Source organism: Leptonychotes weddellii, chromosome 13, assembly GCF_054177405.1.
Source record: "Leptonychotes weddellii isolate Sample4059 chromosome 13, ASM5417740v2, whole genome shotgun sequence".
NCBI lineage: Eukaryota > Metazoa > Chordata > Mammalia > Carnivora > Phocidae > Leptonychotes > Leptonychotes weddellii.
In genome coordinates this window covers 5,320,378-5,347,063 of record NC_138381.1, presented here as the reverse complement: position 1 = coordinate 5,347,063, position 26,686 = coordinate 5,320,378, and the positions used below count along the sequence as shown (strand labels likewise).

Sequence of the window (26,686 nt, the reverse complement as noted above, 5' to 3'; positions counted from 1 at the left end):
GGAAGATCCATGAGGCACACCTTTCACCTCTGGAAGTTGTTGGTAGCAGAAATAACTTCCTTGTAGTCGTATGACTGAGGTTCCCATTTTCTTGCGAGTTGTTGGCCAGGGATGCACTGAGCTCCCTGAGTCTGCCCCTCTAACAGGCAGGCAGTTCACAACATACCTGTCTGCATTCTTCCTGCAGGTCAGCAGTTCATGCTTCACCTTATTTCAGAGAGCTCACCTGATTACTTAGGTCTGCCCAAGATAATCTCCCTTTTGGTGAACTCCAAGTCAATTGATTAAGAGCCTTATTTCCATCTGCAAAATAACTGTTGCCACAGAATACAACTGAATCACTGAATGATATCCCAAGGTATTCACGGGTTCTGCCTACCTCAAAGGGAAAGGGATGTGAGCAGCTTCTACACCAAGAGGTGGGACTCTTTTGGTTCATCTCAAAATTCTGCCTTCCACAGAATGCTTCAACTCAATTTTCCTTCTAATTTAGATGCTATTGTACGTATGTATTCATTGTAAATAAATCTATAGTTTATAACTGATATAGTCTTTGCCACAAATTAATACAAAATTCAATTTCTCATTTTAGCAAATTATTGTAAACAACATGCTACAACCTTAAAATGGATGGTTTGTTTTTCACCCCTTTTTACATGTCTGTTTTTTTTTTTCAAAGATTTTTTTTTTTATTTATTTGTCAGAGAGAGAGAGACAGCCCAAGCAGGGGGAGCTGCAGGCAGAGGGAGAAGCAGGCTCCCCGCTGAGCAAGGAGCCCGATGCGGGACTTGATCCCAGGACCCCAGGATCATGACCTGAGCCGAAGGCAGCCATTTAACCAAACTGAGCCACCCAGGCATCCCTTTATGTGTCTGTTTTTAATATAAATATGCTATTCATTAAATAAGTATTAAGTGATTAAGATTTTATTGTGCAAAACCTCTAAATGAAAGAAGAGCAGCTAAAGACAGAATTTCAGAAGTCAAAACTAGATATTACTTATTTATTCATCCATTCTAGTTTTTGCAAATGTATGTCACACAGAAAAAGCTCAAAAAGTTTGGCAGGCAGCTCAATTTGAACACATTTCACTAATATTTCCTTTATGTATATTATACAGTTCCATCATAATTGGTTATGAATTTTCATATATTAAGTATGTTTAATATTGAAATTATACTAACTATAATCAAATTTCTAAAAAATTGAGTGATTCTTTAGAGCAAAATCAATGACTTATAAAAAGTGATTCAGGGGCTCCTGGTGGCACAGTCAGTTAAGCAACCGACTCTTGATTTCAGCTCAGGTCATGATCTCATAGTCGTGGAATCGAGCCCCACATCAGGCTCCATGTTCAGCAGGGAGTCTGCTTGAGATTCTCTCTCTCCTCTCCCTCTACATATTCTTTCCCTTTGCTGTAATTTATTCAGATACATATGCAAAAATATGATGATTTGAAAATATATTTCTATTTGCTTCCATTGGTCTCCAGATGAGTTTCATGTACTGTATGATCATAGCATGTTCATGTACTGTGTGATCATAGCATGTTCGTATAACATGTAGACATAAGGTGCAACAGATAGGACAGAAGGATCAAATTTCAGTTTGTAAAGCATATAAACCCGTGCTGACATATCTGAGCTATATGAGTGATGTGTAAGTGCTACCTATTTTTATCACCATCTTTATCATCATCACCTTTAGAAAATGGGAGCTCTGTCCATTCCTTACAAGTGACAAAGTTATCCACAAGAGAACTTATGAGCTTAGAAGTCTGGTCTTTAATCCTTGCCACAGTAGTGTTCAATCACTAAGCATGGAGTTGAGGGTGTGCAGGGAAATTCAGTTAACTTCCTGGATCTTTTCTTATTCTGTTTCAATTCTCAAAATGTTTGGGACTGAAATAGATGGTCCCTAAGCTCTCCTTTAACACCTAAAAATATGACAAACATAAAGCAGAATCAGACCTATAAATACAAAGAATAAATGGATAGGGAGGGGGTGGGGGCTGGGCAAAATGGGCGAAGAGGGTGGGAGATACAGGTTTCCAGTTATGGAATGAATGCATCACAGAATAAGGGGCACAGCATAAGGAATATAGTCAGTGACACTATAACAGGGATGTAATGGGACAGATGGCAGCTGCACTTGTGGTGAACACAGCATCATGGGCAAGCTTATCAAATCACTAAGTTGTACACCTGAAACTAATGTAACATTGGGTGTCAATTTTACTCAAAAAATTACATCATATGGTCCCAATACAAGACCTTTTGATAGCTGTTAGAATATTATTGAATATGCTATAAGCACTTCTCAACACTGGGCTGGGGATATTACCTAATAAGTGTTGAGAACCAAGAAAAATATCAAGGAACCAAGAAAAACAGCAAGGTGGTTCCTTCTTACTTGAGTAAGACAAAGCTGGTCATTGATTTTACACTTCTAATCTTTACTCCATATGTGTGTGGGTGTGTATTGAGTAAGATTAGGGAAATATACATTAAATATGAATATTATATACGTATTATATAATTATATTATACATAAACTACATATACATATATTATATATATATGTATTTTAAAGATTTTATTTATTTATTTGACAGAGAGAGACAAAGTGAGAGAAGAAACACAAGGCGGGGGAGTGGGAGAGGGAGAAGCAGACTTCTCGCTGAGCAGGGAGCCCGATGTGGGGCTCAATCCCAGGACCCTGGGATCACGACCCGAGCCGAAGGCAGATGCTTAACAACGAAGCCACCCAGGTGCCCCAGTATATAATATATATTATATAAACTTTATACCTATCATCATCAAGAAAAACAAAAATGTAATGAAAAATACTCTCTTAGCCACCAGTATCGAATAAAACAATACCATTTGGGGAACTTGAAACTCCCTAAATAGAATTTCTTTATTTCTTCATTAAGAGCCCTTAAAATGACATAACCACTCATTTCTGAGTAGTAGCACTGATTGAAGTTCAGTTCTTGTTGTTTTGGAATTATCATCTCATATCTGGGATACTTTGATTTCAATACAGAAAGACTTAGTCCATCCCCACATACTTCATCACACAATGACTTTGATTTTATGCATAGATAATGGTAGATTCCACCCAGTTTTAGCTTCCCCCAAAAGCAAGAAAAAGCAGAATGTCAAAAAGCTACATAGGCAACATGACACAGCAGATAAATTTGTTCTAATTGAAGCTTATTGTAAAATTTATGAGATAATCACAGAGAACGTTATAGTAATACTTATCATTGAAATGAGAGTGATAATCCATCTCATTGCGCAGGAACATAAAGGATGGGGGTGATTTCCTCCTACGGAGGAAGAATGTCATGTTTTTTTCTGAATTCAACATTGAAAAGTCCACCCACTTGAAGGACTTCTAGAGATCCTTTATGTATATGCATGAAAACTCTATCTTTTAGCTCAGATAGAAATATTTCTAATGGCATTTGCACAGTATGATATAATTCACCATTTCTTGCATAAGCAGAATTTTAAAAAGACTCATAGAGCACTGGGTGTTATATGCAAACAATGAATCATGGAATACTACCTCAATAACTAATGATGTAATGTATGGTGATTAACATAACATAATAAAATAAAATTTAAAAATAAACAAACAAACAAATAAATAAATAAAAAGACTCCTAGAACTCAATCACTGTTAGAGTTGAATGGGACCTTCAAAGTTTACCAGTCCTTTCTGTACAAAACACAGACATTGCCTCCACCATCCACGCCACTTGATGATCCATTTTCAGACTGACCACTCTCCATCCAGAGCCTATATCCTCTATGGGGCATCCATTCATTTTTGGAAAATCACAGTTCCTATGAGCTGGACATGTTTTTTCCTAAATTTCACTCAGACGTTTCCCTATAATTTAACAAACAAATCTCAGCTTTCAGACATTAATCCATATCACCAACGTAAGTCTAAGGTAGTTATCACATTTTGAACAACAACAACAAAATCTCTAAGATAAACACTTCTCCTTTGGCCTGGTCTCATGTCTTTAGTTGCTTCTGCATCCTGCTCAGCCTTTTCCAATTGATTTCTCTCCTTCTCATTCATAAAACCCAGGAAAGAACAGATTATGTAATCTGCAGTTTGACCAGTGTAGCTTCCCACGAGACTATCTCCTTTGAGTTGTTTATTTCACTTTCCTTAATATCATTTAATACTGCTAAGATATTTTTTGTCAATTATTTAAAAAAAAGTACTGGTGCATACTGAGTTTGAATGAAATGAAACTTCAGGAAGTCCTAGGAGTCAGGGTTCTTCTATACTACTGTTGTTTTAGTTGATATTTGAAACCTAAGGATATATAATTTCATTTTCTCCCTATTACCTTTTATGGTACAGTTTTGATAAAAATTGAAGACTTTTGTGTTATTTTTAAAAACCTGATAATATTCTCTAACATATAAGCTAGCCCTTCTATATGTGTAGCATTTAAATTAGACAGGAGTTCTCAACATGTTATCACCCAAGACTGATAAGAATATGGAATAAGCACCTTTAACCTCTCACCAAAGTCAAGAGCTATCGTCCACTGTGGAGCAATCAGCAGTGAGGACATGAAATGTGCTATCTCGTAGCCTGGATTTCTTCCTACTCTAGTCAAGAAAACGACAAGAGTTTTTTTTGTGGTTTTTTTTTTTTTTTTTTTTGGCCCAATACCTTGCTGAAATAAAGATGCACTACCTCTATCATTTTGATCAACTACCGAAATGAGGACAGGATGGCGACATGCTGCTTAAATCTGCAATAACACTGGGCGCGATAATGCGTTCCATGATGGTATCAAGATTTAGAAAGACTGAGTGACGTTTGGTACTTCTGGTGTCTTAGAACTCTCCAACTGGGTAATTAGAGAGGAATTTCAAGCCAAAACTCTTCACTATATAAAAGAATTGTTCAGTATATTTAATATTTATGAACTGAAAAAAATACTGCATGCTGTGCCTATCACTGAGCCATCCTGGAGGTTTCGAACACATTTTTTTTTCTAATTAATAAATATATAGTTTCAAAATACAAGGTGCTGATTTCTTAAAACTGAATTTTTCAGGATTTTTTTTTCATTTGTATAAAATTATTAAACATGAGCTATTCAGGGCTTCTAAAGAACATTCCAAATATATCTATTAATATGACTCATTATTTGTTAGAACATAATTTTCTAAAATTGCTGTGCTTTGCACATAACTCTGGATATCACCCATTGTACCATTTTAAATATTTTCTGAAACTTTTTCTATTTACTCTCTTCCCAAGCAATTCTTTCTCTTTGCCTACTTTAATTGGAACTCTATTTTCTCAGACCTATTTGCAATAAATGGGACTGCAAGAGAAGCTTACTAAAGAGAACCTACCAAATATTTTTATGCAGGTTTTTAAGATTTAAACTCAAACTTCATCAGAAGCTGCTCAAGTTCCATATGCTTCGTAAGAGCTAAACCAAAGACAAAATCATCATTTCACGGTTGAACAGGGAGCTGTCTTAAACAAGGCTATGATGTCTGTGCCGAAACAGGTAATCAAAATGTGATATGTAACTCTCTCCTGTCACTGGGCCAAAATGAAGGAAAGGGAATCTCAGTGACTTTAAGAGCTAGTTAGACACGCCCTAGTGTGCTCACACTGCATGGAGAAACACCACTAGCAGCTGATGGGACTTGCAGCCTAGGACCTACGTGAAGGACAAACAGTCAAGTGCAGAGAATCTTACGTTCTTGAAAGGATGTGAAGAGCATCTGAAATCGGCTGTTCCGACTGCCCTCATCGGCCCACATGCGGATGACCCCAAGACCCGTGCGGAGCATGACGTCATTGGCCACGGTGCTGCAGAACTTTGCCTTCAGGTCCCCCACCGAGCTGCTGCCATCATACACAGCCACAAAGTTCCTTTTGCATTCGTTTGAATTCTGCATCTCATAGTCCAAGAAGCGTAAGTAGATCTGTAACATAACAACAAAGATATAGTAATTTCCTCAAATCAAAACATGAGAGTAGTTCAGCAAATACCAGGCATTCTCTTTAGTTTCACAAGACAGTCTTGATTGCAGTCAAACTTAGGATGTTTCCCCTGTGGGGAGCAGGAGGGTAAGATGTACAACTAAGATCAAACCGTGTTTGGTATTTTTTTTCAAATGTTATTTTCCTTTCTTTAGGTACATAAATGTATGTTAATAAATAATCTGTATTACTACTAAAGGAAAACAGAAATGGTATCAAAAGATAGTCTCTGATTTCACTTTGTTTAAATCATTTCACAGAACCACACTGTTTCATTTTTGAAGTAGAGCACGTTAAAAATAATAAAATAAAAAAGAGAGCTAATCTTTGATTATTCTTGCTACAACACAGAGTCAAGCCATTTAGTGAAGTCCACATAAATAAAAATTAAATTAACATTTAATGAGTAGAAATGCCCTGTGCAACCTACTCTATAGATTATTTTTAAATACTCCCGACTACTCTATAAAGTTTTATTGTCCTATTCAGATGATGAAACAGAGACTCGGGTGGTATAAACCGGAGATCAGACAGGGTCTCTCTAACTCCCTAGGCTATGACCCTTCCACAATATAACACTGCCATAGACATGCTGTTTTATGATCAACAGATTTTATTTGACTCTGTTCCAATGTACATTATAAAATCACAAGCAATTAATTCAGCCAAAGATAGTTTTGAAAAGAAGTCATCTGTCCATTCAACCATTGGTTCAGCATTACTACATCTTGGCCTCTGACTTTGTCCCAGACACTATTCAAGGCACAGGGAAACACCAGTGCACAAAAGAATGAGGCTCGGTGTTGACAATATGTGTCCATTAAACCATGACACATGGACACAATGTCATACCGACAGAAGTGATATAAAGAAAAAAAAAATCTGTGCACTATGAGAGGGATATCTGGGATGGCTCTGAAATAAAGAAGGCATCCTTCACAAATATCTACTAAGTGTTTTATGTTTTCTAACATGAAAGGCTATGGCCTATTTCCTCTCATACACCCTTCTATTATTAATGTAACATGGGCATAAACTGAAGACATGTGTTCACCTAAAAATCCATCTCTTTCAACTCGACATTCATTTTTGCTTATTTATTCATAAACTATGAATCCCATAAAACAAAAATTTCTCGGGTTCAGTTTGTCTGCCTTAAATTTAGAAGTTTCATTCTTTGAAAATAAAAGAAATTTCTCTTTTGCCCTCAATGTTCTTACTGAATGGGGCAGTGATCCTTGTTCATTTGACCTTCAAAATAGTTGTTTCCATCTCTGCTGACAGGTCTATAATATTTCAACAGTCTCCCACCCGGCCTGGATCTGTCCAAGGTTCTAATTTTCCAGTCCACTCCCAAAGCCCAGCCACATCAAAGTTTTATTTCTAATAAACAAATTTAATAATCATACTACAATCTTTTAACTGGTTCCATTGTAACCATTCCAAATGGTTACAATAAAAAAAGTTTATAAACAATGAACTGGCAAATTTTTCTTCTTATGTCTGAACATTTCATACTTATTTTACAAAATGCCATCCTTTATGCACAGGACATTAGTTATACGTGAGTAACCATTCCTTCTTCTCTGCCTACTAAGCTCTTCCTGTTTTTTCAAGGTTCAGTTCAATTGTTACACACCCAATGCAGAATATTCACTACCCCCACTCCCCAACCTTGGCAGAATTATTCTCTGCATCCTCTATGCTAAAATATTATTTTGAACATATTTTAAGCTTTAGTTGTGGGTTCCACAAAATTTTTACTACACCGTGTGTTCCTAAAAAGCTGGGGCAGTGGCATACACTTTTGTATTTGAGGCATTAAACCGTGTGTTGTATATACTAGGCATTCCATCAGAGTTTGTCAGGGGTTGTACCTGTGAATGACTGACTGACTGGAGAATTCTATTTTGTTATTGATTTCATTTGTTTACTACCAATCGACTATTGATTGGGCCCCTATATGCCAGACTGTTTTAAGTGCTATAAATAATAATTATGTAGAATAATTGGCATTTTATTATTTGCAGTAGGAAATCAAATACAAAAATTTCCCAAACAAGGTATTTCTACTATAACTCTGAACTGTCAGAGAACCACAAGACAGTATGCTGCAGACTTTGTAAGAAAGAACAGGCTAAAAATAAAGTATTGAGTCCAAAGTCAGGAAATGCTCATATAAATGAGGAAGAACAACAGAGAAATAGGGAGAAATGGGCAAAAACTGAGAAACAGTGGAAAGCACTTGAGTTTTATGATGCTTTGCTTGGTGAGGTTTTCGTACAATGGCAATCTGTAACATTGCAGTCGGAGCTATTCTAAAATTTCCCAAAACTTTGATGCTAACTTTAACTGCATTACTACAGACATAAAACATATGCCCTAAGAAAGTCTGCATGCTCCTCACTCCCAGGTTATGTTCTACTTTATTTTATCCGAAGTTCAACTATCACTCACGTTATCCATCGGGATTCACTCTTCCCAACCAAATATTACGTTCCTGAAAACTATCCAGGAAATCCCAAAATGTCCCCTTTAAGAAGGCATATCTGAAAATGTTAAACCTTCCAAGTTTGCACTAACTAGTTTGTTTTTCAAATTTTCACACGGATTTGTAAAAAGAGGTCGGGTCTTTCAGATGACCTTTACCAGGAAGCTGGAGCAAAAGAAACAAAACAGCTTGCTCAAGGGATGGAAGCAATCAATATGGGAGCCTTAAATAGGATTAAAATACCTAACTTTTGTTTTAAAGCTCTTTTCACTACACTGCATCACCCAATCCTGACTACAAGTAAACAGATTGAAAGCACTATAAAAATACAAATACTTACAAAATCTGGGTATTCTTATTAGGTAATCTAAATTTGTTAAATGCAACAAAAATCAAGTATATATTTATATTCTCAAATACCATACAATCAACTCAACAAAGTTATTAGCCCTCAAAAGAATATGCAATTACAATTGTAAATATACATAGTTACCAGCAGGAGAAAACCTTGAGTAGGGTACATAAAAAGTCCTTTGGAGTCAAATCTAAAGTAACCCCTCCCCCCAGTGTCCTTCCAAAGCTACAAAAACCAAATACTCTGCCCACACAGAGAAATAAGTAATCATTTGACTAATTTAAGAAAGAAAGATATTTGAGAGCCTGATGTTTCCAGGTTGAGTGAGTCAGTGGCCTAATGTGCCTGCCCACTTAGAAAGCCAGCTTAAAATGCTAATTTATTATCTGCATCCCATACTGGCAATAACTTAAGACATTGTGCTAACACATGATTTCACTCCAATCTCTCAACAACAATAGACACTTGTTATAACCATTTTAAAATGAAAAAGGCTGAGATTGGGAAAAACTAAGTAACTTTTTCAAGATGACCCTGGCCCTTAGGCGACAGATCAGTATTGAACTCGGATCCACCTGCCAGTTTGCTCCCTCGTACAGCACTGTGCAGACTCCTATAATTTTTTTTTTTAATTCTGACAGACTTATATTCCAGAAAGAAAGTTATAATCTTAAGGAAAACAAACTGCAACAAAATAAATGAATAAGCCAGCAAAAAGCCAAACTGTTTTGATTTTCCTAGAGGGGCGAGGAAACATGTTGACAATCCAGATAAAAATGAGATTCGTGGAAAATCAATGTGTCCCTCTGAAATAAATCGGTGTCTTAAATTTTCTTAGAAAGAAGTTTGTTTTATAGAAGAGCACTGCTATAGTTAGAAAGGCAATTTGCATATTCAGCCCATGGTTTCTCATTTGACAGCTCCAGAGAGTGTCCACATTTTCCATACGAGGTGACTGATTGGTATTCTCACATGAAGTTCAATGACAGCAGTCTAAGCACCTTCTATATTTAAAGGCCATTCTTAGTAGACAGGACACTATTTATAGAGGAAGTGAACAATTAGTCACTAGATTTTATATATTCCACTTCTGAGGCATTCTATTATTTTTTTAACTTCATTTTTGAAAAATCATTTAAGTAAAGAAATAAAATATGCCAGTGGATATTAGGTTTACTGGGTGCAGAGCTGTTGGTGCAAAAACCAACTGTCATTGGCCGGAAAAGGGATCAAGCTTCCCCACACTGTCTCTAGGATACATCATATAAAAGCCTTCCTTATATTAGGATTTAAATGATATCTGGCACAGCTTAAATCTTGTGCCATAAGATCACCAAGGGGGAAACACCACATGACATGGGTTTTATTTAAGGTGGAAAACTACAGAAAGCTCTTTAGTCTCTCTGCTGAGAAAAAGGGAAAATGATAAACAGAATCATATATAACTCCAGTAAAATAGTCAGATTACAATCTCCTCTCAGTGAATCATTTTGATGCATTCTTCTTTCTAATCAATCACAGAGTTTGAGCTGACAAAATGATTTATTGAATAGGCCCAGAGATGCCTCAGAACACATAAGCAATTTCTAGTAATATCTGTCTTCCAAATCACACTCATATGGAGAGCAGAATCCCTTTTGAGTACTTAAAGTAAGTAAATCTAGTTAACAATTTACTAAGTAATATATTTACAAACAAACATTTAATACCAACCTTTCAGCCTGGTCCCTCCCCTCGTGTCACAATGAGATGCAGAAAACAGACGTTGTTTGGAGCAATTATTTAAGACTTGCCAGAACAGTTTTCTCCATGAAAGTACAAATTAAATACATACCATAGCTTTAGATACGCTGTCCGTGGTTTCAATACTTTCTACTTTGATAAATAAGGCCACATTCTAAAAAGCATGTAGCCCAGAACTTCATGCTTGCTGTTTGATTTGTGACTGGACCTGCCAGGCCTTATAATTTTAGGTATGATATCCCATGAACCTGGAGGCTAGTAGCAGCATCCCCTTTATTCAGAGGAGAAAACCACAACATCATACTCTTTTCTAAAATGTTGAAATGACACCCTATAACAAATCCTGATGGGAATATTAAAATGATTTTCTGGCATGCATAAGCAAGTATCAAAACACTCCATCTCCAAAATCTGATCATACAAAACTGAGATTTCAGTTAAAAACAAAGTTGGATCGTGAGATGTTTATTGGTGGTTATCTAGCCAGTTAAAATTTCCATTTTGTTTACCCAATTTTTATTTTCATTTTTGGAGATAATAAAGGCAGACTCAGTCTTTAGAACCCTAAAACGTATCATTGTAATGGAATACAGTTACTACCCTTCATCTGCTGTGTTAGTTTTCTCCTTGCTCCATAACAAGTTCCCAGAAATAGAGCAGCTTTAAACAAGACCCATTCAGTATCTCCGAGTTCTGTAGGGTAGAAGTAACTGTGGGCTGGATTATATTCTCTGGCAATTCTATTGAATGGCAATTCTAGGATCAAGGTCCCTGTTTTCTTGATGCCCATTTACCAGGGATCACTTTTGGCTCCTAGAAAACGTTCTTAGTTCCTCTGACTTCCCCTTTTGCCTACAGCCAGAGAAAATCCAGCTTTTAAGGGGCTCGTGTGATGAGAATAGACTCACCTGGATAAATTCTCTTTTAATTAACCCAGAGCCAACTGATTGGTAACCGTAACTGCATCAGCAAAATCCCCTTTGCCAGGTAATTTAACATAACCAGGTATGTGATATTTTATATTCACAGTCTCACTGATTGGGCTGGAAATCTTGGGTGTCATCTTTAAGATTCTGCCTACAATTAAGTTCATCATACAATTTACTTTAAAACAACTTCATGAGGGGCGCCTGGGTGGCTCAGTCGTTAAGCGTCTGCCTTTTACTCAGGTCATGATCCCAGGGTCCTGGGATCGAGTCCCACATAGGGCTCCCTGCTTGGTGGGAAGCCTGCTTCTCCCTCTCCCCCTCCCCCTGCTTGTGTTCCTCTCGCTGTGTCTCTCTGTCAAATAAATAAAATCTTTAAAAAATACAAAATAAAAAAAACAACTTCACGATAAAATATTGACTTACTATATTTGTCAAGTTTTCCCTGTTTATTTAATACTAATATTATTCAAAACATTTTTGAATCAAGTAACAGCACATTAAAAATTAATGTGAAGTTTTAAATGATGGGTAATTACTAAAAGCTAGAGTTTTATTGTCCCAACACCTTAATCATTAAGTTAATCATCTTCATTTGTGTACTTTTATAAGTCTTTGACTTATCTCTTTTCCTATCTTAACAAATTTGAGAATTTCCTCAAATAGTGTGGTTTTGTGACATCACACTGGACTGGGAGTCAGGAGATGGAAATCTGGCCTTAGCTCTGTACCAACAAACCAAATACTTGGGCAGTCACTTATCATAGACTCATCAAGTTTTGGTCTTGAGGGGAGTTTCATCTTACCTATGCCGAAGAATTACCTGACTTAAATTATTGTACCAAATCTCTGCCAAACTTTATTTGGATTCCTCCTATGGAATCTTATTTGATTTTTGGGCAGCTCCATTATTAAAGCAAAAGCCAAACCTTCCTTATATCGAATCAAAAGCTATATTTTTTCTAGTTTCAAGCGTTTGAATAAATTCTAGTACTTGAAACCATGCAGATTAAGCCTTATCATTCTTTCCTGTCATATGACAGTCCTTCCAATGTCTGAAGATTGCCACCATGTCCATTTTTCTAGATATACATAAGTTTGTTTTTTATTCCATGAGTTTTAACTGAATGACAGACATTTTGCTTGGTGCTGAGTACCTAGAGATACATAAGCCCCAGCTTTCATGGAATTAACATTCAAATAGTTACCATGATTTGATCACCCAACATTCTTTTCTGTTGGTTCTCTTCTGTACCAGATCCAGGACAAGACACCATAACACCCTTCCACCATCCTCGCTCTAGAGTCTATACAAAGGGATCTCTATAGTCCATTGTTAGCCCGTATAAGACTTCATTATCATGTCTCAGCTTATTCATCTGTTAAATGAGATAATCAGGAACAGATTTCCAATGTTCTCTCTGGCTCTGGTATGCCAAAGTCTAAAAAATCTGGACTAATCACATTCTAATTAAAGGTGATCATCTGTATGGCTGTTTTCTATTTGTCAAAAAGCCTGAGAAGCAATATATACTTGACATAAATTTTAATAGAACTCCAGGAAACTTTTTATTACCTGCATTGTGCAACGTTTCAATTCCCAGTTATCATTCAAATATTCACCACGAGCCCCTTCGAGTTTAACTTGGGCTTTGATAGTCTATTCTCATAAGCTGCTAGGAACTCCACAAAAATAGAAAGCTCACATAGGCAGTCGTATCCAGTTCTTGCTTTTCTCCACAGTTATTCAAAGCCACTTCCTATCCTCTAACCTTTAATTTAACAGAGAAAGCTTGTCACAATAGAGTCATCTTTGTCCAGCTCTGCAGGCGGCTTCCCCTTTGGGTCACAGAATGCCAAATTCTGTAACAGACAGGTACACTGGATATTGTTGCTCTGGAATTGTACAAAAGACAGCCTATTTACCAGCTGGGGGAAAAAAAAACGACGTGTGTTTACGCTCCCATAAAAACCTTCTCTTTATCACTGCTGTGAAAGATGCTGCTTACAGCAATGAGGTGGGGCTCAAATGTTTCCAGCTGGAGAATTTTTTTCTAATCTTTCATTCATAGAGTTTAAGAAAAATGAATAGCACTTGCCTGTGAACCCACAGATTACGTAAGAGAGAATAATAAACTGCAATCTAGCTTCTTTATAATCCAAGGAGTGCGTGGGCTTTTATGTCACGAACAGCCTTTGATTTTTTTTTTAAAGGAGGAATCACTTGGTCTTTCTTGATAATACAATAAAAGTTTTCAAAGATTTGCACAGATGCAAAGAGGCCCGCCAGGGGCAAAGCTGGAAGACGGAGCATGGCTCTGAATGCCTGTGACTGCAAGTCTGGGCAAAGCGTGCCGCACTTCCAAATTGTATGCAGACCCAGAGACAGATTCCTGGGAAAATCAAGTGAGGAAAGCTAACACACTTCCTGAAATGCCAGCCTCCTCAAAGATGACTCTATTTTTCCCCCCGTTCTGAATATCCAGCCACCAAAATCTCCTCTATCGATCTTGAATCTTTCTTTGGTCTGTCTACCATCATAAGCTAGCCTCAACCATGGGGCTCATTGCCACATCTTCCTCCCGAGTCTTCTGCTCGTGGTGTTCATGCCTCTGTCCCTACATCCCAGGGAAAAACTTTTTTTCCAGAATGCAAAGCTGATCACATTTTCCTGCTGCACACTCTTCCATGTATCACTGCTACCAGAATGAATCCAGGTTCTTTAGGTCCCTTTGGCTCAAAGACTCATCATCCACCTCCATACTTTTATTTGCCTCCATGCTTTTATTTGGTCACATTCAATTACATATTTCCTAAAAAAGCTCACTGTTTTCTGATTCTATGACCCTGATGCTATTCCCTCTACCTGGAGAGCCCTTCCCTGGTCTACCTGACACAATGCTGTTTCTCATTAAGATTCAGTGGACACCCTGGCTGAATTTGATTCCACATTTGACTTACCTTCGCAGGTGTATGCGACTTCTCCCTCTCTCTACTACACCTTAGGAATACCTCAGTGATCATGGCTCATTCCTTGGATTATTTGGTTACAAATTTGTCTAAGAATTAAACAGGAAGCGTGAGGACAGGGGCCGGCATGCTTTCTTCATCTCTCCAACATGATGCTTGAGACTTTACAGAGCCACTAAATCTATTGATTAAATAACAAACTGTTTCAACCTCAATAAAGTCAATGACAAACCTAATAAATCAATAAGGCTTGGTTGAAACTATATAACTGAGGAGCGACAATAAAGGAAGGGGGACTAGCAAATAACACTCCCCACCTATGATAGTCACTGACACAAAGTTATCCCCAGTATTTCTTAAAATTTCAGTAAGAGGATAAATATGGTTGTTCTAAGGAAGTATTTCCAAAATAGTGGTCTGACTCTGAATCTGACCCATAATATATTTAGTTTAATAGCATGTAAATATACAACCTAAAAAATGTATTGCCAGTATTTAAAAGCCAAGGTGATCAACATAAAATCCTGACTTCTTCCATGTTATGAGAAAATTGGAGGACTTGGTAATGTTAGACCAATACTTTTTCATAACGACAATAAAAAGGAGCTTAAGAGGCAGTGGACACCTGGCTGACTTCTTTGCATGGGCCAGGCTCTCCCGGGTCCTGTTTGCCACTGTCCCCGAGCCTCATCATAAGATATTTTATATGCCAGAGATATGTGCTTTTGCAAGGCCTGGACAATTTCTTCCAAAGATACAACATTAGGTTGAAAAGTGAGCAAACTACAGATACTGACAGGAAGGGCATAAGTGTGATTATACTTAGACCCATAGCTTAGATATAGCATTTCAGTCCATTTTCCTGAAGGTTCGGGGGTGGGGGGAGAGTCACATTAGGGTCTCTTGTCCAGATGATCAAATGATCTCTTCAAACACCCTGTCTATATTATTTACAACATCAAAAGTTTCCTTGGTTGGGGCAAGACAAGTTGCATTTCAAACCAAAATAAAATGATAGCTTGTGATTGCAATCTGAAACCCACTTAGCATGTCCAGTTGGTTCAAAGCAGTGCATGCTCCAGACACTTCCCGAGCTGACTGTTTGCAAATCTGTTTTCACCTTGAGACTGACCTTGGATCGTGGAGGTGCCCGGATGTACCACTTGCAATCCACAGCCTCGCTAGCAGAAGCTTTGCCTTCTTTCATAATTTGTATAGATTCCACAATTCCTTCAGGACCGCCCATCTCAAACTCACATGCTAAATAACAAAATGCCAAACAAACATACAAAAATGGAGCTTGAATAATAAACCAAAAGTGTATTTCAGAGCAGAAAACAAAGACCTCTGAACATTACTGAGTATCTATTTTACCAACCTGGTAACGGTTTCAAAACTCCAAGGTCCTTAAAGTCGGGATCTTAAAAATCGAGAAAAAGATAATTAGTCTTATTCTGCATTTATTCCTTAAAATGATGGTGAGTAATATACCATTAAATTATTCAGGAATCTGCCAAAAAATATATTAAGGGAAATTAAGTGGTTAAATAAAAAACTGTATGATAATGTTAAGACGGAAATGTTAATTTATAAAACAGAATTATTACCACAGCGTTTTTATCACTACAAAAGAAGCCATTTTTAAAAACCTTCCAATGCCATTCTTCATCTGGGCATCAAATAAAAATATTACTCATCCCTAAATCCATAATCGGACACTAGATGGTTTTGTAAAATGTATCCATAGGTAAGTCAAGTTTTGAGTATATTTCCTTCTATGACATGTATAATCATTTTGTCTGATTTAACAGATTCTGTGAATTGTTGAAACATCATTTTCTTTGCCACTGAAAAACTGAAAGTACAAATTTCAGCTGTGAAACCGAGGGCCTCTTTCCCCCAGCAGAATGCACTATCCTATTTCCAGCAGACCTTTTTCCTTAACTTTTTATTCCATGCTAGCTTCCAAAGTATTCCTCAGTATTGGCGGTGTCCTCTCAACGCCAGCTCCCTCCCTGGCTTTCCCCTCACCCCACCCCAGGTCCAGGTATGTGTCCTTCTCTGCTCACGTACTTGGGGGAAGCTTGATTTATCATGAGCCTCGGAAGCGTCCTGAGTGTTAGAAGCCAAAATGCTGGGCTTGCTTCCACTTCCTGAAACTGACTTTGAGATAGGTATGCAGCCAGTGAAATGTAATGGTTAGCCGGTTGGAAGACTTCTGAGAAAGTTTTCTTCAAAAACAAAAAGAAACAAGACATATATAGTGTTCTGGCTCACACTGTGATCTGGTTTGTATGGGGTCCCTTTGGGATTGTGCACAGTGGTCAGCTTATGATGCTGACAGGTGCTAATGTGAGGAGATGCTAACTCTCAAGGGTGAGCAGAATAGAAACCTGTAGAACGCGAATCCTTACAAACATCACTGGGACACTATATTCAACTACCCTGTAGTCACACTTCCTCCCCCTTTTGCTTTTTGAAACAATGTACGTCCTTATAATTTCAGTTACTTTGAATTGGATTTTCTTTCACTTATGGATAAAGGCATTAATGGTTATGATTTTTCTTGGAGACACCTGGCATCCAATTTAAAAGGTAAATGTGCAACAATTTCTTTTTACTACTAAGGTATTGGCTATAAATTAAAAACCTTATAAAGTTAGAAATACATTGAGAGACACTGCTCAACAAGAGTCTAGGGCTGAAATATGAAAGGGTAGCACTCTCAGGAGGCAATTATTAATGGATATCAAGACTGTGTGTGCGTAGATGTTGGTGTGTATCCAAGTATGCTCCTTTATATGTCTGTGTGCCTGGAGACGCTAAGCCTGTGGCTTCAGGCTGACTGTATCACTGTACTTATTTTCATTACAGTTTTTTTTTTTTCCCTCATTTTCTTCAACAGTAATGTGTACTGATACACTGAAATTGAAAGGCCTGGATCAGCCAGGCTACCATTTAGTTAGGTCAACTATTTAGACTCACTTTATTATAGAACACAATTATAATGTGGTAATATATTGAATCAAGATACAAATCCTTTGTATAATTTTTTTTTAAGATTTTATTTATTTATTTGACAAAGAGACACAGGGAGAGAGGGAACACAAGCAGGGGGGAGTGGGAGAGGGAGAAGCAGGCCTCCTGCGGAGCAAGGAGCCCGATGTGGGGCTCAATCCCAGGACCCTGAGATCATGACCAGAGCCGAAGGCAGACGCTTAACGACTGAGCCACCCAGGCACCCCCAAATTCCTTTGTGTAATTATTTTGAAAACAGTTCTTTTACCTTTCAGAAGGAAGGAAGGAAGGGAGAGAGGGGAGGAGAGAGGGAGGGAGGGAGGAAGGGGGGAAGGAAGAAAGGAAGGAATGAAGAAAGGAAGGAAGGAAAGAATGGAGGAAGGAAAGAAAGGATAAAGAGTGAGGGAAAGAAGGAGGAGGAAATACCTGGTGCAATTTCCATGAAAGATGCAGAAATGAGAACAACATAGTTAATTTAGATCAGGATACCCCAAGTAGATGTTTTTGCCTTCATCTAAATTAATGGATATTTGGTTATTCTTTCAAAAAAATGTGTGATATTTGTATATATATATATATATAATTTATTTGAGAGAGAGAGAATCTCAAGCAGACTCCCTGCTGAGCATGGAGCCCAACATGGGGCTTCATATCACGACCCCTGAAGAGAAATCAAGAGTCAGACGCTTAACCGACTGAGCTACCCAGGTGCCCCTCAAAAAATGTGTATTTAATACCTACTGCGCGCAATAAAAGAACTATGTTTTGTACAGAATTACGCAGATTGGTTGTCACCACTAAGTAGTTTTATTGGTATTGAAGAGACCCAATATTTTCCCTTACTTTTACATCAAGCTTGCCCACCTCAGTTATCCAGATTCTTTATTATTCATTATGTCCCTTTCACTATTTTGCATAACGTTTAATAATAGTCATTATAGATTTGAGTGTTTCAGCCTGGCATGGCTGTTCCTATGATTCTTGCAGACGTAGTTGGTATTTCATTTTCTGGTTTCAAGGCTAACATTTGTCATTTTTATAACTCGTGCTACACAATGTTGAGAGAAATGCCAGTTCTGGGAGTTGAAAATTTATTTTTGTCTTTGTATTAATGGTGAGAGCACTGATGGTTAAGAAAAGGAGGGGAGGGAGGGAGAAAAAAACTTGAGGAAAAATTGTTTCTGCACTCCCATTTGAATAAGCCACCAGTAATATCATGGTCGCAATGACCCGCAAAATAGAAAATAAACAACACAATAATTTTTTTAAAAGCAGCTTACACTGGATTTAAGAATGCTAAAATTGTTTTTTTTTTTTTTGCCCCAGGTTGTTCAGGGGCAATGACAGAAGTGATTACGCAGCATCACAGTGAAGATGGAGTAGATGGAGATAGTAGCCACCTTCTACTTTAGATCTCCCCAAAGCTATTCTCCACTAAGCAACCCTAAAAAACTTTTAAAAATATAAATCAAATCGTATTACTCACCTGGCTTTCATTGCTGGTTGAATAAAACCACAGCTCTTTTTAAAGACTGTAATTCTCTGTGTGTTCTTGCCCCTGACCCCCTGGCCCAACATACCACAGGCTCCCGACTTTTCTGTCTCCTCTCAAAACAAGCAGAGCCTTCCTGGTCCTCCCCCATGTGAGGCTGCCCCCTCAGCGCTCAGAACTTGTCACTCCATCTGCGCTGCCCTCCCCACAGGTCTTTGCATGGCTGGATCTTACTCCTCCTTCAGCTCATGCCTGGAGTACGGTCTTCTCAAAAAGACCTTCCTGCATGAGCCTCTATAAAGTAACACTACCTCTCACTTTCTTTTCTTCCTTCATGGTTTCTTTTATCAAAATCCACTCTTGTTTTCCTATTGGTTTACTTTCCTATTGGCCATCGACTCCCACCACACTATAAGGAAGCACATTCTATAAGGGACTTTGTCTACTGCTCCCCTCGCCCCAAAACCTAGAATACCACTTGCACATAGTGGGAGCACCATAAATATTATTGAATTTAACATATTTCTCTGTGTATATAAAAAATACAGTTACTTTATACCACGTTGATTTTCTTAAACTGTTGACGTATTTGCAACACATACAACTATACCTTTCCAATTCAGAGGCTCCCACAGTAAATTATCAAATTAGATGATATATTAGGGACTAATCCCTAATAAATCAAACCCAAGTCTCTTTCTTTCTGGGCACCAGCTGAACACGTCCTCCACCCTCCCTGACGGGTGTGGGTCACTGTGTGGCCAAGTTCTGCCCAGTGAAATGTGGACAAAATGGCTGAACTTCACTTGAAGGCTGAGCTCATAAAAACTACTTGAAACAATTCTCCACTCCCTCTTCCTCTCTTCCATGGTCCACCACAGAAGATCCCATTAGCTTCAGCTCCTAAATGAAAATGTATGACAGTGTTTCCAGATCCTACATGCTATTTGATGACATCATCACTATTATGGTTACTAAAATATTTGCTTGTGTTTCCAATAATATTCTAAGGTAGTGGATTTAGGGTATAAATGATACACATTTTCAGAGATTAATCCAGTTTATTCTCAATAATTTTACTGGACATTTACTGGCTTGCTTCAATTTTCCCTGCTCTAATCTCTGTAACCTCATTTTTGTCCAAGACATTGTTATTATGAAATCTAGAATTATGTCTCAGACATACATAAAAGCACAAATAGAATTTAGGACATATTTCTGTCTTATTTTATGACTATATGTATATGTAAAAGCATTTTAAATTTTTTTCTAATTTTAAAAATTTTATCTAAATATGAATATTATGAAATTCAGTAATATTTTCCCTGAAATAAAAGAAATATATCTGTAATATATTCTTCTTCCTGTGCAGGGGAGACATTTGTCGGAGATGGAGGAGACTGACAGCCTCGCTTTCTCCACCATCCTTACACGGTCTGTTTCTAAAGCTGGAGAAAAGCATGACACTAATATTCCAAAGAGGTCTCTTACTCATGAAAAGGAGAAATCTACTCCCAATAAGAAGGGAAAGCTGTCCATAAGAAATGAAAATATGACAAAAGCTATCATTCCTTCAGTTTTATAGATGTTAATAATTTGTTTTATTGCAATTTAGGCAAAAAATATTTTCTAGTAATTTTATAGTGACAGTTTGATTGCAACATTATTTTGAGTAAATAGTTGTTTAAAAAGTATTAGATATTTTAAATGTAGGCATAATCAGCTCTTCAAAAGCTAAAAATCTTTTATTACACTTTTGAAACTGAAATTGATAAAGTCACTGACGCATCTTACAAAGTAAGTTACCGTCCTGCATTGGCTGGAGAAGCACACACAAGAGATGACAGACTAACAGTGTGCAGTTGCCATTGCTTGATGTCTACTGGATGGAGAGTCAGGGAAAAAAAACAAAAACAGGACTCTCCTGCTTTCCAGCCTCACAGCAACTTGTTGATTTAAAGTTTTAGCTTTAAACAAGAAGAAAAACTTAATATCTTGTCTACAGAATTTTACTTTTGTGTAAGAAATAGATGTACAGACATGGTTGAGCTTGCTTCTTTCGCTTGAGTTCATCCAGTGTCAGCATGAGCCAATCACCAATGACCTTCTTCTGTGTGAATGCTTGGCAACAACTGCGAGTTGTGCTGAAATGTTCAAATTACTGGAAAACTTCTGAATGTTATGAGTTATGCTGGAACATCTGTGTTGACATTTGCATTGACGGTGCAAAAGCAACAGTAAATAAACTGCTGATGCTTTAGCAGGATTCAAGACCATGGCACCAAACCACAGCCATTGGTATTTATTGTATAATTCATGCCCATGCATTCGTGGGGGTAGAGAACTATTTTACTTAAAAATCTCCTTGATGAAAAAGTGCTATTTTTTCAAAATCTAAAATTTTGAGTACATATCTTTTCTGCAGAATGAACATAGTGAATCTGTTGACTTTAAAGAAAACAACTGACAATATTTGCTGCCAATGATCAAATTCAAGCTTCAAGCAAAGAAAATCATATCCATCACTGTGTATCTGACAACTTTGCAATACTTAAAGCATTTTTAAATGTGACTATTGATTAAATGGACAACTGTGATTTTTGATGTTCAATAATGAAATGGGTCAGCATTTGGAAGATCTGTGTTACTGGTGATCCAATAGCTGTCAAAGAGTAATGCATGACCTTAAGGAATCATACGTGGGTGAAAGAGCCATAGACAGATGTTAATGAACAGAATACAAAAACTTCATTGATATAGTTTCACCATTCCTCATTGCAAAATACCTTTAAGAAACTATCACTTTTTGAGATTTGAAGTAGTATATCCATCTGAAAAGGCTATGAAAATATTCTTCCCTTTTTCAACTACATATCTCTGTGAAGTTGAATTTTCTTCATTTACTTCAACCATAAGAAAACATTGTAATGCATTTAATGAAGTAGATGTGAGAATCTAGTTGTCTTCTAATAAGCCAGACACTGAATAGATTTCCAGAAATTAAAACAATGTAATTCTTCTAATTATTTTAATATTTATTAATATTTTAGTATCAATAAATGCCTTTTAACATATGTTTTTATGTTAACACAGTACACTTTTTCTATGAATTAACAAATAGCTATTTAAAGTGTTATCAGCTTGGGGCGCCTGGGTGGCTCAGTCGTTAAGCGTCTGCTTTTCACTCAGGTCACGATCCCAGGGTCCTGGGATCGAGCCCCGCATCGGGCTCCCTGCTTGGCAGGAAGCCTGCTTCTCCATGTCCCACTCCCCCTGCTGTGTTCTTGTTCTCACTGTGTCTCTCTCTGTCAAATAAATAAATAAAATCTTTTTAAAAAATTAAAAAAATAAAATGTTATCAGCTTGAATGTCTAATATAATAAGGATTGACTGAATATGGCCATATAATCCAAAGCACTTTGAGGTCTTTAAGAGAGGGTAAGACTAAAATATTGCAGAAGTTCTGCCCTAGCCAACCCCACCTTTGTATCACGGGTAAAGGTCTTCCAACAAAAGTCAAAGCTGAAATTTATTAAATCAGGACTCTGTGATACATTTATTTCATATTCAAAAGAAATTTCCACAATGCTAGCCATATTGTAGATGAACTTTCAGTAAGTTAATGTTTATCTGATTAGACTATCACTAAACCAAATCAGAGATATCTTCATTTTAGAAATGAACAAAATGGAGGTTCAGTTACTTTAGGGAAATGCAACTTGTTTTGACCTAAAACCTAAACAGCTTTATGGCTAACTTATAACTTTGAACCAATCATTAAATATCCCTGGAACTTACTTTTCCTGAGCTGAAAATGTTGCTGATCTAGGCTTTTATAGCTCACATATGCTATTATATCAGAAAACACAGTGCTATTCCTCGAACAGCAGTTTATGGGAAAATGGAATGGCCTGACCTGGCCATGTAACCATAACTACAAAACCCTCTGACTGTAAAACTTAACTCAGTACTTGGATATGGTTGCAAGGCACAGTTCAACCACTCAACCAGATAGTCTTAGAGAATGTGAATCAGTATTTCCCTCAAACTTCCACAATCTCACACATTCTGAATTATGTCATAAGCTACATATGTCTCCACTTCTCCTGTCTATTTACTTTGGAAAGTCCTGAAATATCTCTGGATGTATCTTTATTCAGTCAGCTCTTACGTGGAAGCTAACTGCCCTTCCAGTGGACACTTCAGTATCTCTACCCTTCTCTACCCATCTAGAACCCATCTCAGCCTTGGCTCCCAGCCATGAAAATATCAATAATATTTTAAAGGACTTGCAAATTTCCTTCTTGAAATTCCTTAAGGTTTGATTTCTAAAATCCGTATATGAGTAAATTTATGTTAAGCCAGAAGTCATGATATATAAACTCGGTGCCAACATTAAAACCCTTGGGAAGAGAAACTCTCTGTGAAGGTGTAATTGCCAGCCTTATGCAGATGTTTTGTTTCCTTGTTTTATTTCTTTAGCTATAATATAGAAAGTTTTCTCATGATGCTCGTATTCACATTTTTAAATATATTGAGAAAACATAACTCTTTTTTATTAAATGTATGCAAAGAATCTAGATTTTGCTTGTGCTCACACTAAACAGGCTTTTACAATGTTTGTTTTTGACAGTCACCAGACAATAGTATTGTTCTATGCGGAAAATGTGCATTTACTAAAAACTTGTGAGAAGAAAGGAAGAAGAAATCATCAGAAGACCAAAAGAGTAATAAAGACAAATTAAAAAAACCTAGATAGTCCAAAACTGGCATTTGGTGTTTGAATATTGAATGCAAAGGAAGCCAGGGAAGTTCTTGATTGATTATTAGCAACTCCCCACCCCTGCCCACTTCTGTCAGAAGCCCCTATTCACTCATCCAGTTATTACATTCTAAATGACATGAAACCTCAGATGAACAAGTCCATCTTTTGAACCATCTTTTTCATAGAACTGGTCTAATAAGACATTTCTTGCTGGCATAACTGTGGTGCCAGCCCTGTCAGTGAATGAACACTTCTTTAAAAAAAAAAAGATTGATTTATTTATTTTTGAGAGAGACAGAGAGCGCACGCTAGAGCAGGGGAAGGGGCAGAGGGAGAGAGAATATCCAAGCAGACCCCTGCTGAGCGCAGAGCGCGACGACATGGGGCTTAATCTCATGAACCTTGAGATCATGACCTGAGGCGAAACGAAGAGTCACATGCTCAACCGACTGAGACACCCAGGCGCCCCTGAATGAACACTTCCAATGTCCTCTTCTTCCGCTCAGCAACTTCACACTTAATGCTTTCCCAACATTCAGCAATGTTTATCTGTATACACAAGAAAGATGCAGGCTTCCAGTTATGGAAGGAATAAGTCACAGGCATAAAAGGCACAGCATAGGGACTATAGTGAATGATATGGTAATAACATTGTATGGGGACAGATGGGAGCTACACTGAAGGTGAGCGTAGGGTGGTCTACACAGAAATTGAGTCACTATGTTGTACACATGAAACTAATGTATTTATTTGACACTAATGTGTCAACTATACTCAAGAGAACTATTTTGTTTAAAAAGTGTTATTTTAGGGGCACCTGGGTGGCTCAGCCAGTTAAGTGTCTGCCTTCGGCTCAGGTCATGATCCCAGGGTCCTGGGATCGAGCCCTGCATCGGGCTCCCTGCTCAGCGGGGAGTCTGCTTCTCCCTCTGCCTCTGCCCCTCCCTTCTGCTCGTGCTCTCTCCCTCGTTCACTCTCACTCTCAAATAAATAAATAAAAATCTTTAAAGAAAATTTAAAAAAGTGTTATTTCATAGGAATCAGGGAGAAGTGGAATTCTTGACCATAGAAGAGTTTAGAGCAAATATCATGGCAGGTACTGTGGGACTTGCATCTGAGGTTTCATACCTAGAAGAGAGAGAGCAGGAAATGACGTCATGAGGGCAAAGTGAGAGTCTGGGCCTCTGGCTAGCAGGGGTGGCACGCAGCTACAGAGGAGTAAGGTACTCCTGGCTCTGACATGCCAAGAACTGAAAGTGGGGGTGGCACCACAAGTTATGTGTGTGTGAGTGTGAGCGTGAGCATGCTAGGGGTTGCCACAATCCTCACATCAACCTCTTTTATCCCACTGTGTCACTGTATGCTTAACAAATTGTCACTGAATTTGAAAAATATATATATGAAAAAGTTATGTTTTCCCAATCTTATTTAAAAATATAAATGCTGGGTGCCTGGGTGGCTCAGTTGGTTAAGCGACTGCCTTCGGCTCAGGTCATGATCCTGGAGTCCCGGGATCGAGTCCCGCATCGGGCTCCCGGCTCGGCGGGGAGCCTGCTTCTCCCTCTGACCCTCTCCCCTCTCATGCTGTTTCTCTCTCGCTCGCTCTCTAATAAACAAATAAACAAAATCTTTAAAAAAATAAAATATAAATATAAATGCGAGTACCATGAGGAAGCCTTGTAAGTTACAGCTAATTAAATATAAAGCTGCACAAGCCATGCAAATGTAGCTTCAAGACAAGATCTTTCATGCTTCCAGTGGATCTGATGAGCCTTAGCTGGCTCTACATAGAGCTGGAATGGCCTCTAATTGGAGACTGTGGGAGTGTCCTCTGTTGGTGCCCTTGGTAAGGACACTAGAGTTTTTATGCCAGGTGCTAGCAGTGCACACGGGCAAGTGGAGCCATCATGGGATTGGAAAAAATGAGCAAATGCAGAATGCCAAGTTCTGTCCCTGCCAGTAGATTGTCGTGAGCACATGCATGATGCATCTCTTGATAAATCCTGGAGATACCCATGGAATGATCTAAACAGATGCATTTCTGCCCATCTGGATGAGGAGCTGAAGTTACCATGTTCTGTCTTTAAAAGGAAGCGTGTCCTTACTTTACCCCACAACTCTCATCTTCTTGGACCAAGGTCAGAATCATCGAACTTTGGCCATCCTTCAAATCCACAAAATCCAGCCACACACTTTTTATAAAAGCCATGTATGTGCAATGCATATTGATGTGGAATGACTGAGATTAAAAGGGCACAAATGATATTCCAGTCAATAAAAAACTGAAAAAAAAAAACCTTGAAACAATATTATGTTAAACCAAATGGCCCTAAAAGCAAATCCAAAATATACAATCAAAAAGGAGGTCAAATATTAATTTCATAAAGAAGAATTCACCAGAAAGATTTAATGACACTAACCTGTGTTATGTAACAATAATTATTGAAATGGTCATGCATTACTCTTTGACAGCTATTGGATCACAGTAACACAGATCTTCCAAATGCTGACCCATTTCACTTCAGTTATTGACAGAATTCTACCTTCTAAGGTATCAATTGCCTCCTTTCTAAAAAAATTGGTACCAAGCAGAGAATTTATGAAAATCAGCTAGATAATGGATAGGATATAGATTTCCTAAAGTATAAAGTGCTATCTAAGTTATCCCATCCAGGTACACCAGAATTTTAGCTCCTGCATGGTAAATGGATACCTAAAATATTGTTTATAAAATATACCTAAAATATTACTGTTGCTCTAAAACCCTGATTCACAAGTCAACTCCCCCTGTTGTAACCTCACTGTCTATTTTGCGTATGGCACTTACTTCTACTGGAAAGCATCTAATTTTGGGGTTAATGAGGATTTCATCTCACTT

At 37.7% G+C, this 26,686-nt stretch overlaps 1 protein-coding gene across 8 annotated transcripts in view; it reads right to left on the bottom strand.

Annotated features, from left to right (window-relative positions):
- NETO1 (neuropilin and tolloid like 1) overlaps positions 1-26,686 on the bottom strand; it is a 121,719-nt gene that overhangs the window by 42,253 nt on the left and 52,780 nt on the right. For all 8 annotated transcript variants that reach the window (XM_081801029.1, XM_081801030.1, XM_081801027.1 and 5 more), the window contains exons 5-7: positions 15,912-15,953; positions 15,666-15,793; positions 5,762-5,990 (exon numbers count right to left, since the gene is read on the bottom strand). In XM_081801029.1, the coding sequence (XP_081657155.1) occupies positions 5,762-5,990; positions 15,666-15,793; positions 15,912-15,953 (399 nt within the window). The remainder of the gene's footprint in view (positions 1-5,761; positions 5,991-15,665; positions 15,794-15,911; positions 15,954-26,686) is intronic.